General features: G+C 44.3%; 1 protein-coding gene across 1 annotated transcript in view; it reads right to left on the reverse strand.

Moving 5' to 3' along the window:
- LOC125453666 (progesterone receptor-like) overlaps positions 1 to 13,391 on the reverse strand; it is a 272,041-nt gene extending 258,650 nt beyond the window's left edge. The window contains exons 1-2 of the mRNA XM_048533513.2: positions 13,348 to 13,391; positions 11,749 to 12,898 (exon numbers count right to left, since the gene is read on the reverse strand). Coding sequence (XP_048389470.2) covers positions 11,749 to 12,761 — 1,013 coding nt within the window. The 5' untranslated portion in view covers positions 12,762 to 12,898; positions 13,348 to 13,391. The remainder of the gene's footprint in view (positions 1 to 11,748; positions 12,899 to 13,347) is intronic.
- Positions 13,392 to 17,680: the final 4,289 nt, after the last annotated feature.

Consider the following 17,680-nt stretch of genomic DNA (forward strand, 5'->3'; position numbering starts at 1 on the left):
AAGAAAAGTTTTGGGCTCGGCTACCTTCTTAAAATATTTTGAGGGGGCCTGGTCTGGCCCATTACACATCACAGCATTTTTGGATTACTTTACCTCAGATGCTATGTAAGAGCAATTATTGAACATGTTCAATTCAGAAATTGATGAGATATCTGGTGATTAATGACACAGGAGGAGGACTAGGCCATTCAGCCGCTTGATTTCTCTTCTGCCATTGAATGAGATCATGGCTGATATGTAGCCTAATTCCATATCCTACCTTTGGCACATGTCTCTTCAAACTTTTGAAACAAAAGTTATCCATTTCAGATTTAAAATTAATAATTAATCTAGTATCTGCTGCCATTTTTGGAAAAGAGTTTCAAATCTCTACCACCCTTTGTGTGTAGAAATGCTTCCTAACATCTCTCCTGGCCCTATTTCTAAGGCTATGCCCTTAGTTTAGAATCTCCAACTCCGGGAAATAGTTTATCTTTGTCTTTGCTGTCTTTTCCTGATACTACATTGAAGACTTCAAACAAATCATCCCCTCATAACATAACCCCTGAAGCCCAACTATCATTCTTGAAACTGTGCGTTGTACTCCTTCCAACACATCCTTCCCAAGTTGTAGTGCTCAGACCTGCTTTTAGTGAGGTCTGACCATGGCTCTATCTAACTGCAGCATAATTTCAGCAGCAGTGAAAATGAAAAGAATTGCAGAAGCCGAAAATGAGAAAGAAAAACAGAAATTGCTGGAAAATATCAACAGGTCTGGCAACATCTGTAGTGAGAAATCAGAGTTAAGGTTTCAGGTCCAATGACCCTAAGGGGTACTGGACCTAAAAGATTAACACTGATTTCTCTCCAGAGGTGCTGTGTCAAATCCGCTGATCTTTTTCAACAATTTCTGTTTTTGTCCGTAACTTCTGCATTCTTGTACTCCAATCCTCTAGGTACAGCAGCCAGTATTCCATCAGCTTTCCAGATTATTTCTGTGCCTGTTTGAGAAAGTTTAAAGATCTATTCACCTGAACCCCACAGTCTCTTTGGACATCCTCTGTATTTAACCTCATAACAGCTAGGAAGTACCCTGATCATTCCTTTCTTGGTCTAATATAGATAACCTCACACTCGCTTATATTGAACTCCATTTGCCACATATTTTCCCATTCACCTCCTCAATCAATATCCTGCTGAAATTTTATCATATCATCAACACTGTTTGCATTGCGTCCTAACTTTTCCTTCACATTTTGATTTATTATGGTGCCTGACCTTTTTTAAAGAATTGGATGGAAGCCATCTTTTCCCTCCAGGCCCAATACCGAGGTGGCACGCAACGGCCTAGAATGGCAGAATAGGCCTGGAAGAGTGATCTCCCAGTTAGGTGGTCTTGTCCAGGAGGGGCAGGCTTGGCCTGTTGTGAAATCTTGTCCCACCGTGGAAATCTCATCCTTGTTTCAGAGGTCGCGTCGGGGTCTTCCAAGGGCTTGGCATGGAGGTCATGTCTTGGCGTTGTGGGGCAGTTTTGGCCCAGTTTTCCAGTGGACCCCAAACCCAGAAATTGTTAATAGAATTAAGATGTAATTTTACTTTTTTCCTTCTGACTTACGAGTTATGTCAATAATTTAAGGACTGTTGCATGGCAACAAATAAAACTTTTCACTGTACATTTTTTGTAGAAATACACATGACAATAAATTGCTAATCTGTTCTAACTTTGTGACATCATGTTTCAACAAGCAATGCACAGATGGTGCAAGAAAGAGGCTTCAGATTAAACTGTCAGCCAGGTTCAAATTGAACGGTGGAGCAGGCCCAATGAGCTGAACGGCCAACGCACAAATATACCTAAACACATTCTCAAGCTGTATCCCCTACATCCAACAACCTCTACCTATCCTTGTGCCATCCTCCTTTCAGAAACTCAGGAAATTTCATTGCTGAAGAACTGAGTGGGAGTATAAAGACAAAGAGAAACAAAATGCTGATCTGCCACTTAATCGCACATTCCCAGCCATCACTTCAACTATTTGTGCTGCTTGGACAACCATGAGGTGCTATGGGCCATCAACAGCAGCAGAATTGTACTCCAGCACAATCTGTAACCTCATGGCCTGGCATGTCCCCCACTCAACCATTACCATCAATTCAGGGGGATCAACCCCTGCAAGAGAGCATGCCAGGACCAGCATCAGGCATAACTGAAGATGAGGTGTCAACCTGGTGAAGCCACCAAACAGGACTACTTACATGCCAAGCAGCAAAAGCAGCAGGTGCTAAACAGAGCTAAGTGATCTCACAACCAACGGATCAGATCTAGGCTCTGCAGTCCTTGCCACATCCAGTGGTGAATGGTGGTGAACAATGAAACAACGCACTGGAGCAGGAGGCTCCACAAAGATCCCCATCCTCAATCATGGAAGAGCCCAGCACATCAGTGCAAAGAGATAAGGCTGAAGCATTCGCAGCAATCTACAGCCAGAAATGCCGAGTGAATGATCCATCTTGGCATCCTCCAGTGGTCCCCAACAATGTAGGTACCAGTCTTCAGCAAATTCGATTCACTCCACATGATATCAACAAATGGTTGGAGACACTGGATACTGCAAAGGCTACGGGCCCTGGCAACATTCCGACAATACTTCTGAAGACTTGTGCTCCAGAACTTACCACTACCCTAGCCAAGCTGTTCCAGTACAGTTACAACACTGATACCTACCCAATAATGTGGAAAATTACCCAAGTATTCCCTGTACATAAAAAAGCAAGATAAATCCAGCCCAACCAATTACCACCCCTCTCTTCTCAGTCATCAGTAAAGTGATCGAAGGTGCCACTAACCGTGCGATCAATTAGCACTTGCTCAGCAATAACCTGCTCAGTGGCACCCAATTTGGGTTCTGCCAGGGATGCTCAGCTCCTGATCTCATTATACCCTTGGGTCAAACATGGACAAATGAGCTGAATTCGAGAGGTGAGGTGAGAGTGACCACCCTTAACATCAAGGCCGTATCTAATTGTGTGAAATCAAAGATCCCCAGCAAAACTTGCACCAAAGTGCATCAGGGAGAAACTCTCCAGTGTTTGGAGTCATGCCTGGCACATAGGAAGATGATTGTGGTTGTGGGAGGTCAGTCATCTCAGCTCCAGGACATTTCTGCAGGAGTTCTTCGGGGTAGTGTCCTAGGCCCAACCATCTTCAGCTGCTTCATCAGTGATCTTCCCTCCTTCATAAGGGCAGAAGTGGGGATGTTTGCCAATGATTACACAATGTTCAGCACCATTCATGACTCCTCAGATACTGAAGCAGTCCATGTTCAACTGCAACAAGATCTGGACAATATCCAGACTTGGGCCGACAAGTGACAAGTAACATTCATGTCACACAGATGCCAGCCTATGACCATCACAAATAAGCAATAATCGAACCACCACCCCCTTGGCATCCAATGTGCGACCATCACTGAATCCCCACTCTCAATGTCCTGGGGTTTATCATTGGCCAGAAACTCGACTGAATTCACCACATAAACACATTGGCTACAGGACCAGATCAGAGACTAGGAATACTGCAGTGAGTAACTCATCTCCTGACTCCTCAAAACCTGTCTATCATCGACAAGGCACAAGTCAGGAGTGTGATGGAATACTCCCCACTTGCCTGAATGAGTGCAGTCCCAACAGGTAAGAAGCTTGACAAAGCAGCTCTTTATTGGCTCTACATCCATGAGTATCCATTCCCTCTACTGACACTCAGTTGAAACAGTTGTACCATTTACAAGATGCACTGCAGAAATTCACCAAACATCTTTAGAAAGTATCTTCCAAACCCACGACTACTTCCATCTGGAAAGACAAGGGCAATAGACATATGGGAACACCACCATCTTCGAGTTCCCCTCCAAGCCACTCAGCATGCTGACTTGGAAATGTATCACGGTTCCTTCACTGTTTCTGAGTCAAAATTCTGGAATTCCCTCCCTAATGGCATTGTGGGTTAACCTACAGCAGGTGAACTGCAGCATTTCAAGAAGGCAGCTCACCTCCATCTTCTCAAGGGCAACCAAGGATGGACAATAAATGTTGCCACCCAGCGATGCCCACATCCCACAAATGAATTTTTAAAATTTGCTTCAGAGTTTAGCATAAAAAGGGTTACTCACAGTCATGGGCCAGCTGCATTCAGATAAAAGGTAATATGCATGCCAGCTTTCTGGAATGTGACGTAGCACGTAACTTCTGCTACAAAGGACACAAGTGAAGACATAAAGTAAAGACTGATGATGATGATACAGAGAAAAGAAATAATGGGAACTGCAGATGCTGGAGAATCCAATATAACAAAGTGTGTAGCTGGATGAACACAACAGGCCAAGCAGCATCTCAGGAGCACAAAAGCTGATGTTTCAGGCCTAGACCCTTCATCAGATGAAGGGTCTAGGCCCGAAACGTCAGCTTTTGTGCTCCTGAGATGCTGCTTGGCCTGTTGTGTTCATCCAGCTCCACACTTTGTTATCTATAACACAGATAAATCTATTTTGTGCATGGCCAGTTTGGAAAGGAAACCTGTTAACATGGAGTGTGAAGTTGTCCAGCTCCAATGTGATGTAGTTTCACACCTGAGCTTGGAGGCTCATCTTTCCAATGTATAAATGACACTGGCTAACTTGTTCATGATGTAGAATTTTTATGTTGATGGCCTAAACTCAAGTGTAAGATAACTAGGAGGGACCTGGTGTCTGAAAGCAACAGTGGAAGTTCAGACTGAAATATCTGCTTGTTGCCATGGAAATGCTGAGTGCTGCCATCATTGGTTACTTTGAAATGACAATGCATCATAATCCCAAATGACTTTTGAATATGTGGAACTTTTAAATAAACAACTCCTTGAAATTTGAAGTACCAAAAAGACATAACACACAAGCCAAAGCATTGCTGAGAATGAATCTTGAATAGCTGACTGGAGAATTACTGTGAGGATTACACTGAACCCTGAGGAGAACCATAAAATGTCGCACTTAAAGAGCATTAAGGAAATGCCAGAGAGTAACATGTCAAAGAGAAACATTTAAACATAAAAATGAACTCTTATCTGTTACTGCTACAAAGATAATGAACAGTTAATTGGTTCTATTCAGTAAAAATCATCTCCTGTGGGTTGTGTCCCAGGCTTTAGGCATGATATGAGTAAAAGAAAGGTTGCTTTAGATAAGATATGTTTGTGATTGACCCTTCCAGGAACACACAAGAAAATCATTCAACTGAATTCATGGTGTCTGTAAGTAAGAGTGCTGGTGTGTTACATTAACGTGTGAGTTTCAATGTGCAAAATGTACTGTGAAGGGTCACAGATCAGAACTCCCACTAAATTCCCTGCAACTGTAGGTTAAAAAGAAGTCTCTCTCTTGCTGAAAACAAATGAAGTCAGCAAAGACTGTTTTGAAAGAAAGTGGACAAACACCTTTCAGCTGAATGCAGAACCAAGAATTTTCAAGCAAAATGGTCAACAATTTAAGTCAGCTCTTCCAGAATTAAACACAACAACACTTCACAATCCATCCATCATTGGCAAGCTCTTATTTCTAATCTGTATGTACATGTCACACTCTATGGTCCTTTGTCGTATTTTAGTGCTTTAAATTCATTTTTTCTTTAACTTGAGAAAGCCCAGTTAAATTGGTCCTTTGAAAATATAAATACATGTGGTCTAAGAATAGATACCGAAGAGGGAAAGGCTCTTTTTCAAATTAACCTAGTCACAACTAACCAAGGGGCAAATACTGAAGTAAACTGGTTTATCCCTCCTCACTGGGAGCATAGTCTTTTTGGGGATTCCATCTAGAAATGGAACAAATTGAGAATGGTTATTCTGACAGGTACCAGCATTCAAAGGAAAACACACATAGATAATAAAGTGTGAAGCTGGATGAACACAGCAGGCTAAGCAGCATCTCAGGAGCACAAAAGCTGACGTTTCGGGCCTAGACCCTTCATCACCCTCTCTGATGAAGGGTCTAGGCCCGAAACATCAGCTTTTGTGCTCCTGAGATGCTGCTTGGCCTGCTGTGTTCATCCAGCTTCACACTTTATTATCTTGGATTCTCCAGCATCTGCAGTTCCCATTATCTCCAAAACACACATAGACCTGTTTTATCAGCCAGCAAGCCAATCCAGGTGCCTCTCACCAGTTTGAGGTGCTTCAGTTTTATATTGAGACTTCGCAACTGAGGTCTCCTTCAAGGCCATATGTAAACCTCCACAGTGAAAATCAGCAAGTGTTCCATCAATCAAGTTGCAGGGTCTGGAATAGTAGTGAGTAGAAGTTTGTATCCAGCTAAGGCACCTGCAAGCTTGGCACTGAGTGGACTCACAAGTATTATTAGCTGACCTTTGTATGGGATATTGAATGGTTTGTTGCGTCATGTTGATTTGGATTAGTAGTTTTGCTGCGTCTTTTATTTTTAGTGCTATGAACAAGTGGATTACAGAATGATGAGCTGTTCGACTGTGCTACATTTGGGCTTTTGGCCTTGTGTTCACAAGAACCATCATCAAATGAAGGAAGATACATGGGCCTGCCTTCTTCTTCTCCCCCTTATATACATTTATTCACCTGCTCCTAAGCTTCCCACAGCAGGACACAAGAGAACACCACCAAATACAACATATACTCCAGAAAGAAAGGACAAGGCCTCCTCAAAGTGGAACTGTTACATCTGCTTTGCAGCCATCACTCCTGAAAATTGCTTCCCATATACACTCCTGTCAGTGTTATAAAAAGAAACCATTACTAACTTGCTGGTTAGTGTTGGGTAATCTCTGCTGGTTCTGCTTGAGTTTCGAGAAGTGTTTGGAAATTTGGTAAGTTGGTTGCTGAAGTGAAGAGGGAGAGATGCCACACATTTGAGAAGACTTTGGTCCAGAGTTGAAGAGACAGGCCATTTGCTCTCAGTAATGACTGCAACTGAAATATTCTTATGATTAGACACAATAATATGTCTTAATCCTTAACATCAAAATGGTGCTACGTACTCCATCACTGTTATATTTCAATTTCCAATAGTCGCTCTGCATGAGGTAGTTAATTTAGCACTAAAACGACTGTACCTGTCATTGGTTGATGCTTTTTAGGGACTCAGATGTAAAGTAACGTTGACTCATCTAACCAAAGGAGAGATAGATATTGTTCCTTACACCCAATGTATTTAAATGATAACCTGTGTGTGAAGGAAATGTACTAATTTAACGGGATCACCTAGTTCCAATGTAATTTTCTCATCACTTTCACTGTTTATCTGTGTGGTCTCTCTCACTGAAGTTGCAATTTGAGGGTCTTTTGACTGGATTATCAGGTAGCTTTTCACTTTAAATTTTTGCTCATTTTGAATTAGACTAAAATTTTCCAAACATTTGGGGCCACTGGATCCAACAAAGAATAGACAAATTTAATCCATTGTACTATTTTGTCTGCACCAATTTTATATAAAAATACAATTTGATTCATTATCATGGTCCAATATTCCAATTTTTTTTAAGCAAGTTGGATGAAACTGTCACAGTAAGCACGTTTCTTAAATTGAAAGGGTTTTAATGAGACTAAAATATAAGCAGTCAATCATAACCATGCATTACAATGTTTATTGCACATGTTTAAATTAGCTAAGAGGGAGTTGTTAGATCAGCTGATTAATTAGTTGGTGAATGGGTCAGAATAGTGCCTACAGTGCCAGGCTGATTGTGCATTTCCTGTACCTTAGTAAAATCATGATGTAACCTATAAAGGACAGGAAAGTAACTAAACAGGCATTAACCACTGTCAGTTTGAAAAGTTAAATGACATAGCTGTAGAATATATAAAAAATTGTGGAGGTGATAGATTAACAAAAGCAACAGTACAGGTTTTGGTAAGAAGGTTTGTATGTGCTAAAACAGAAACATATCAAGGTTCAACATATTGATAGCAAACAACATTTTCTTAATAATACAAAGCAAATGACAACATTGGAGAAGATAGCATTATCAGTAACATTTTCAATCAGAAGAGCTTGTCAGTGGACTAGAAGTAGAACCAAAAAAGGAATTTAAAGAGTAAAACATGAGTATCAGTGTAAAATAGGGACACAAAACTTATTACCAGATTTGGAAGATTTCAAGATGTAGAATCATTTTCCATGGTTGTCATCATGTGTACAATCTCACAACTTCAATGTTTTGAGCCAAAACTCTCACATAACAGGAGAGCACAGTGAAAGAGTAATGGGCACCCATGATAGATGAGGGAAAAAATATTCTTTTTAGCTAAGAATAAAAATGAATTGAAGCCATAGAGATTGGGAGAGCTCAAAATATTTATAATAAATTAAATGAATTGCTTAATCAGACGTTCGAATATTGTGTGACATAGTTCAGGAATGTATTCATATCAGTTGCTTATATACAAGGGCATAAAGTTATGTCATTAAGTCTCAGCTCTTAATTTCAGAACAGCAAAGTTAAAAGGCAATTGAATAAGTGTTTTCATCAATTCATAATATATTATCTTGTTGTCTTCATAAATCAAGGAGAAACCAATCAATCACAGCCACATCCAAGAAGCATCAGACTTTGGTATTTTATTGGCAGTACTACAATTGAATCTGGACCCAGCATAGGTAAAAAGGCAAAGTGTTAACAAAGATGATAAAGCAGTACATGATCAGACAGTGATAAAACGCTGGGCTTGGGTGAGAAAACAACCTCTCTGATGAAGGGTCTAGGCCCGAAACGTCAGCTTTTGTGCTCCTGAGATGCTGCTTGGCCTGCTGTGTTCGTCCAGCCTCACATTTTATTATCTTGGAATCTCCAGCATCTGCAGTTCCCATTATCTCTAGCATTCATGCTTAACTTGGGGAAGAATTAACATAGTGTAAAGCGAGGTACTCATGACTGATTCATTTGGTGTTTCAAACCGAACGATTTCTGGTTTCGTATCTTACTTATTAAGGAGCATGCAATATTAACAAGTAATTTGCTGCCTTAAGTATTAATACTGCAAGGTAGTTTTGAGGACTCAATTTTAGGCAATGCATTGTCATCACATAAGTAATGATATATAACAACAGCCTTTTACAGTGTTATCTGTTAAACATCATTGGATAACATTAGCTAACTCAATGGAAAGTCACTCTAGCTATCAACGCTACACAGTCCTTTTTGTTTGTTCTCGTTGCTGCTAAGACCACTTTAGAGTCTAAACTCTCAAGCACAATAGTAGATGTGGAATAGAAGTGGGCAGCATAATGGACCGTTTCCAAAATCTTATAAATGTCTACAGATCTCAGTTAACATGGATCAATCAACCTCAGGTCAAGGTGCATTTCATCAATGTATCGTATATTTGAGTGCTGTACGGACAATAACGATGGTGATCTTTCATTGTTCGATGTATTAACCACGAGTGCTACTTCCTAAATAATATTTAATACAGTGCCAATCCACTCAATTGCTAAGAATTACACATCACAAAGAACAATTGTAACAACCAGACAGCGTAAACGTGCGACTTTAACACTTGCAGATTTGATTTTAATTCAATCTATATTCTTATTTTGGAATCCGTTATTCGTTCATATTGCAGAAAATAAAACATTTGTTGTCTAAAACACAAACAACCCCATGTGTCATATAGCATAAGAAAGGAAATGAGAAAACAATAAACTGTTATGATTATAAATTCATCTAATTTAAAGTATTCGTACCAAGTTACAGAACTCTCGGCAGTTGCTCTTCCGGTCTGCATAGGCTGCTTTGTTATTTGTTCTTGCTGTAGGGTCTATTTATGATGCATGTAAAGGAATATTAAACTACAGTTCCTCCTTAATGGGGGAAAATTTATGACCCGAGGTGTCTTATCGATGATGGAGAATGTGTACCATCAAAGAGAGAGCAGTAACAGCCAGTTGCCGCTGCCACAAATTGCACATTCGCTGCAGCTTTCAGTCTGCCAAGTTTCCAACTCGGTCACAAATTTAACACGCTCAAGCTGTGTTCCAGCACCATGTGCAAAGTGTTGCTTGTAGTGGAATAGCTTTGTTCTGTAGTAATACTTGCTGTGACCCTTTGTGTTTTCAGGGATCTCTCGTAGTCTCTCGTTTTACCTGAGGCGTTGCGGCAGACACGCTGAGCACCCATACTTACACTCAAAATATAGCGGGCCGAATCACTGCTATTGCTCAAGTTTATAATCTTCTCCTGTGCCAATGTGTGCAATCCTAGTTAGGGAATCTAACACTGTTGGTTCGTTCGTAATCCTTAACAGGTCTTCTTATAAGATCGTAAGGCCATTCGGTACAGGAACAGAATTAAACCCCTCGGCCGATCGAATCTGCTCTGCCATTCGATCTCGGCTGACATGTTTCTCAATCCCATTCTCCTGCCTTTTCCCCATAACCCTTAATCCCGTCACTAATCAAAAACCTATCTATCTCTGTCTTAAATACAGTCAATGACTTGACATCTACAGCCTTCTACGGTAATATGTACCATAGAGTCAATAGCCTATAGCTGACTAAATTCCTCAACATTTCAGTTCGAAACAGTTGTCCTTTCACTCTGAGGCTGTGCCCTCAAGCCCTAATCTGTCCTTCAAGTTCACTTGATTTCTTCAACATTTTTTCAATAACACATTCTTAACGGGTTGGAGCGCTAGCATCAGGGATAATAACCATAACTTCTTTCTCCCATCACTCTATACTTACTTTATTACAAGGCTTTGCAAATAAGAATCGGTTATCCATCAAATCCATCAAAATTCCAAAGTTGCTTAATATTTAATTGAAATTTCCGTTTTCCGAACTGCCAAACTCATCCCAGTAATTTTATGCAGGCAGTGTTAAACTTCCAGATTGCCTTTTTCATTTCCTTTGGGCTAACAGGTATTTCAATAATCGCGCTGCCTGCTCGGGTTTTAGGTGTTCCCTTTAGTAAGAGACTTGACTAATCATGCAAAATCGAAATGGAAAAGTTTTCTTTAAATTTTGTCCCAAATGCAATACATGAACGATAACAAAATGGCAAGATGAAGTGTTAATGGAAATATTTCAGTTTTGAAAGTTACATTCAGCTACAAGGGTTGATGCAATGTGTATCGGATGGAGAAGACGATTCAGGGACCTTACTGCGTGTTACGGCTCCGTACAATGCTTTACATTGCATTTTAAATTTATATTTATCGTGGATAGGAACCAAAACTTTGAGAACAGGGAGAAGCAAATTATATCTGAGGGACTACGGGAACAAGTCATTTTATTAATATATAACACTGAGGCTACAGTGATGCGCGAGATTAGTTCATTATTCATTTAGCAGGAAGAATCCGTTTTCGTGCTATCGCCAAATATTGAGTTGAAGCCAGTGACAATGGAACCGAGATCAGAAATCAGTCAGCCACTAGCTCTGACCAGCTGGAGAGGGTTTATATTTTCACAGCAAAGTCTAATCGTGCCTTCCAACTCTGTGAGATCTCAACGGAGGTGCAAAGTATGTTCAAGTCTGTGTTCAGTTTTTGAACTTAGCCATTCTAAATTTCAGGCAAATTCTGTCTGAGTGGTTTGAAGCATGTTACTGAGCAGGAGGTAGTAGATTTACTGAAAATTAAACCGAGCCGTTCTATCTCATTTGCAACAATCGATATAAGAGCAGCAGGTAAACACTGTCACAATGGTTTGCCAAACTAAAGGAAGTGAACTGGGTGGAAGTGGAACATTGGGAAACGGAGCTCCTTACCTGATCATGCCGCTATACTGGGAGTACGCTTGCGAGTAGGTGCCGGACATTGCTTTGGGGCCTCCCTGATAGCCCAGGTATGTGATGGGTTGGTACCAGCTGGCTGGAGCTGCTGAAGTAGATGGCATACTCTCATCCTGGATCAGAAAGTTACAGCCGAGTCCTGCCTCGGGGTGGGAGACGCTGTAGGAATCCAGAGGCTCCGTCTTAAACATCACGGCGTCTTCCATGGGAGCCTCAGCCCTGGAGGGTCCCCGGGGCTGCTGCTGGGGTGGGGAAGCGGCCGGGTACTCCGGGTACGGGGGGTATCCTGGCGGCACGTAGCTGAAGGTGGTGCCAGGCTCCGGGGTCATGCCGACCACCGCCTGCGGGGCTTCGGGTTTGGAGCTGGGAGAGGCGGGCTCGCTAAAGCTCGGGTATGAGCTGGAGATGTCCGGGATATACGGGGCATGGTCACAGTCCTCAGCAGTGAGCAGCTGGTGGGTACGGGCTGCCAAGTAGATGGGGTTGAGGGGTAGGAAGGGGAAGCGGAAGATGTTGAGGGGGGAGAGCTGGCCCCGGGGTTGGCGGTCCGGGTACATCTCGGCCTTCAGGGGCCCCCCGGCCCCTGCCGGAGCCTCACCGGGGCATCCCCGCCGCAACCTGGCATCAGGGGGCAATGCCCTGTCACTGCCCCCGGGCCAAGGGCCAGCTTCCGGCTTGTCCACATCGGCACTGTCCGAGTTAGTGCTAGCTAAGCCCAGGTCACAGTTCACCCAGGGGGACGCTGCCGGCGCCTCACTAAGGCTGGGCACGGGGGCCATGTCCATGTTGTCCAGGGCTTTGGGGCCAAGGCTGCTTTTGTCCGGCTCAGGGCCAGACTTGGAGTCCAGCTCAGCCTGGGGTAACAGTTCATCCATATACAGCCCCATGGAGTCCGAGACCGCCTTCAGTAAGTCCGTGCTACAGCCCTCAGTGCCCGGGCTGGCCCCGGGGTAAGGCAGTACCGGCTCCGGGCTCTGCTTTCCCTCCATGGGCACTGTCGCCTGTTGCCCTCTGCTCCTGCCCTCCTCAGGTGTGACCGGGCCCAGCTGCTGTTGGACAGGTTCCCCGGGACTGGTTGTCCATCGCACGGTCGGCTCCAGCAGTAACTCCCGCAGAAACCGGCTCCCTGTCAAAAAGGGTACAGCTTTAACACAGGCTCACAGTGCCAGGCCGGCCAGCCGCTCCCCCCAGCCCTCACCCCCAGGAATACCCCAGGCAGCAGCCGGCCTCAGGGTGTCGGGGGTGGGGTGGGGTTTACCTTGAACCCTGCAGTCTGGTCCTACCCCCACCCCCCCACCTCACTCGCAAGCTGAGTTTGTAAAGTTGGCAAACATTTGGAAATTCGACTGCCGGCGGCTATTCTGCAAACAAACAATGCACATCCCGCAATATCTGCACCCCCCCCCCCACCCCTTTAGTTACTGCAGCCGGAGAGGAGAGTTCCTTCCCTGCTGAGGGGGCAGTTTGGGCACTGGCGGGGAAGGTGAGTGAAAGACCAGCCCGTGCCTGGGTTTTATAGAGAAGCTTCTGGGCTCACACACAACCACGGGGGAGCTGCGAGTGGACAGTGCCTACCTTTAGCTGCTCAGCTCCTGCCTGCTTCTCTCTCTCCTTTCCCCTCACTGCCTCCCTCTCCCTCTCCCCCCCCCCCCCCCCCCCGTCTCTCTCCCTCCCTCTATCACGTGTTGCTGGAGATGGGAGACTTCACGCACTGGCCAGCTACCATCACACGTCACAAAAACTTTCCTCCTGAACTTAACAAAAGAGAAACATCGGGGCGGGCTTTACCCACCTCCTGCTCTAACCCTGCTCCCTCTTTCCCCAGGGGAGTGTGGCCTCCTTCCCAATTCGGGGATAATGGTGAAAATGATCATACACACAGTCGGGGGTTGAAGCGCTACTGCCTCGGGAAAGTGTCGCTAACTCGCTGCGCCTCTCCAGGTTCCAAACAAACAGCCAGCACCATCTACATTATCCCCAACTGTCTCCGAGCATCTTCCAGCAAAATCGTATCCCCCACATACCCTCCAAATCACAGCGCAATGTGGGCACAGGGAGCGCGGCCGCTGCCCCTCGGGTGATTCGCCAGGAGGAAGGTGAATATCGGCCTCTCGGAAAGAGAGACTGGGAAGTGGAGCTGGTCACTGGTGGGAATGGGAAAGTGCTGCCTGGGAATTCAGCCCGAGCTCCTGGTGCTGCTCTGATTGGCATTGTGCCCAGGGCTAGCAGGACCCTCGGACTGACACTGGGTAAACCATAGGGTGGCAGTTCAGGGGCTTTGGGCGACGGCAGCTGGGAGGGAAGTGGCCTCTATTCAGGACCACGATCAGGGAGGTAAGTTATTGTCTCCTGGAAAATCACACCCTACTCCCCAAGATCCCCAAACATGATGTGTGAGCCACTTCCCTGTCCTTCTCATGCGCTTGAAAGCGCCTCCGTCTGAGACGGCACTTAATAAGGTTAGAAAGTTCGAAAGGCGTTTTATATTACGGGTAACTCCCGGCTGTATTTCAGACCAGGTTACGAAATGAGTGGGTGGTTAAAGGATTTGACCTGGATGTGATAACAATGAGAAGCAAACAGACGTAGGGCTTGTGTGTTAGGGATGTTGAAATCATTGTGAAATGGACAGACAGCTCCCTTCAAAAATACTTTTGACTGCGCGTCGCCCTCTCTGTTCCAAACTAACAGCACTGACTTGCCTGTGCGGATAAAATGCATCCTGCCCTCCCCCCACTGACCGGTTCTGGACTCACTCCGCCAGGCAGTGGGTGCAGTGGGGTTGGGGAGGGCGGAGAATTGCTAAGCCTCACACCCTCCTCCGCCCGAATCACGCTCAGGGCTCAGCGGACTGTAGGAATGACCAGGAGAAAACTCCACGGGGGTTCTCCCTGAGCGGGGAATGTTGAGACCAGTTCCAGCACACTGCTATGGCTGGTCAGTTATTTGAGAATACTGCCGTTTGGGAACTTTGTGTTTTGCCATGTTTACAATTCTTAAAAGAAATATAAAGAGCTGGGCCCGGAGTTTGAACTTTCGCAGTTAGTCTGTAACTGGTGAGAAGGCTTTGAGTATGGTCCCAGTTGGATGAGACCATCTTCGAACTCAGCACGGGAACTAACGGAAAGGATATACAGGTCAAGGAACAACAAAAATACACCCCAATATATTTCATCTTTGATTCTTTAAAGTTTAATGTTTCAGCCCGAAACAATTACAATATTATATCCTGGGTGCCTTGTAATTGTATTTGTTCAATGCGGACTGACATCTTAGGATACAAATGCACTAAAACAGAAAAGTGTTTAAAGTTTCATTGGAGACAAATGACTAAAACGCGCTCCAAATCTGCAACTAATTAACAAAGAAAGGCTGACTTTTGGTTTCTACTGCAGCTATTGTTATTATTGAGTTTGCCCCATCATTGATAATAGCTCTCAGTGCACTGGCCCGGGTTGTTCTCTGGGATCCGTACGGCTGAAGGTTTGATAAATGTACAGAAGAAAGATGAAGGGACTTGGAGATATTGGAAGTTTTGAGAGTGTGTCTACCCAAAAGTCAAATTATCGGGGCAAACCCAACCGCTCTATTGGAAAGCGACAGAGATGACACTTTTTTTTTCTGTCTGGGAGTTCTTCCTAACAGTCTGGGAAAGTTAGCGCGCACGCTGGGGTCGCTGAGATATTTTTTGAGGGGCGCCTCAGAAGTTGCTATCACTGAGACACAGGAGCCTCCCACGTTAGAAACACTTTGAATGGTTTCCTTGATTATTTTTACCTGCGGGAAGAACATTCAATAAAATCTGTACAATATGCAACGACGTGGGCAACATTTGAAACTAAGAGGCAATGGTAGGGAATGCAGAAGGAATGTTATGGGGTAGTGAGAAGCCTCCTGATTTTGGATTGAGAACACACTGAGTCGTAGAAATAAACCTGGCAGATGATGGTGCACAATAAGGTATACCTTAATATTATCCTCTGCAGTGGCCCTTGTACTGATGTAATCATAATCTTTTACAATCTGGGCTCCATCACAGTCAATGACAATACCGTGCAAAGTATAATTTTATTGTCAATCACTAGGCCATTTTGACGGACCCTAAATCTGTTAGTAACTGCTAACAAATATAAATTATCATATTTGCTCTCTGCTGGAGAGGATTATGCTGAGCTGCAAACAATGGGACATTAAATATGCAATATTTCTAAGAAGCTAACTATCCAGGCTTTGTTATTCATACAGGCTCTGGTTGTGGTAAATTGCATCAGAATGGAAAGAAATGCATTAGCATGTAATATTCACTGCTAATGGTTGTACACCATTTGCATCTAGGTACGATAGTAATATTTTAGTTTGAAAATGCTGTAAGATAATTGGTAGATTTTGATCTCAGTATTCCCACAGTAATAGATGGTCTCTCTCCCTCGGGTCACAAAACCCAGGACTTGAAATGTACTCAAATAAAAATAAAACACTGCGGATGCTGGCGATCTGAAATCAAACAGAAAATGCTGAAGAAATTCAGAAAGTCTGGCAGCTCGTGTGGAGAGAGAAAAACACAAGAGTTAACACTTTCAGTCCCACATCCACTTGGAAGTTCTGAAAAAGAATTAAGAGATTCGAAAAATGAACTCGTTTCTCTTGCTGCGGGTATTACTAAACTTCGAATATAAAACAGAACAGCACCGGAACAGGCTCTCCAGACCACCATATCTGTACTGATCATGATATCATTCTAAACTAGCCCTAAGTGCCTGCACATGGCCCGTATCACTCCATTCCCTGCCCGTTCGTGTATCTGCCTAAATGCCCTTAATTATCCTATCTGCTTTTACCACCTCCATTGGCAGTGCATTCCAGGCACTACCACTCTGGGCATTAAAAAAACCTTTCCTTACACATCTCATTTAAGCTTTCCCCCTCTCACCTTACACCTATCTGCTGTAGTATTTGACATAACAAAGTGCGGGGCTGGATGAACACAGCAGGCCAAGCAGCATCTCAGGAGCACAAAAGCTGACGTTTCGGGCCTAGACCCTTCATCAGAGAGGGGGATGGGGAGAGCGTTCTGGAATAAATAGGGAGAGAGGGGGAGGCGGACTGAAGATGGAGGGAAAATAAGATAGGTGGAGAGGAGAGTACAGGTGGGGAGGTAGGGAGGGGATAGGTCAGTCCAGGGAAGACGGACAGGTCAAGGAGGTGGGATGAGGTTAGTAGGTAGGAAATGGAGGTGTGGCTTGATGTGGGAGGAGGGGATGGGTGAGAGGAAGAACAGATTAGGGAGGTGGAGAAGAGCTGGGCTGGTTTTGTGATGCGGTGGGGGAAGGGGAGATTTTGAATCTTGTAAAATCCACATTGATACCATTGGGCTGCAGGGTTCCCAAGCAGAATATGAGTTGCGGTTCCTGCAACCTTCTGGTGGCATCGTTGTGGCACTGCAGTAGGTCCAGGATGGACATGCCATCTAAGGAGTGAGAGTGGGAGTTGAAATGGTTTGCGACTGGGAGGTGCAGTTGTTTAGTGGGAACCGAGTGTAGGTGTTCTGCAAAGCGGTAATGGCATCAATGGTATTTCACAAGCTTCAAAATCTCCTCTCCCCCCACCGCATCCCAAAACCAGCCCAGCTCACCCCCGCCTCCCTAACCTGTTCTTCCTCTCACCCATCCCCTCCTCCCACCTCAAGCCACACCTCCATTTCCTACCTACTAACCTCATTCCGCCCCCTTGACCTGTCCGTCCTCCACGATTGACCTATCCCCTCCCTACCTCCCCTCCTATACTCTCCTCTGCACCTATCTTCTCCTCTATCCATCTTCAGTCTGCCTCCCCCTCTCTCCCTATTTATTTCACAATCCTCTCCCAATCCCCCTTTTCTGATGAAGGCCCGAAATGTCAGCTTTTGTGC

The sequence above is a fragment of the Stegostoma tigrinum genome, chromosome 6 (genome assembly GCF_030684315.1).
Source record: "Stegostoma tigrinum isolate sSteTig4 chromosome 6, sSteTig4.hap1, whole genome shotgun sequence".
Classification (NCBI taxonomy): domain Eukaryota; kingdom Metazoa; phylum Chordata; class Chondrichthyes; order Orectolobiformes; family Stegostomatidae; genus Stegostoma; species Stegostoma tigrinum.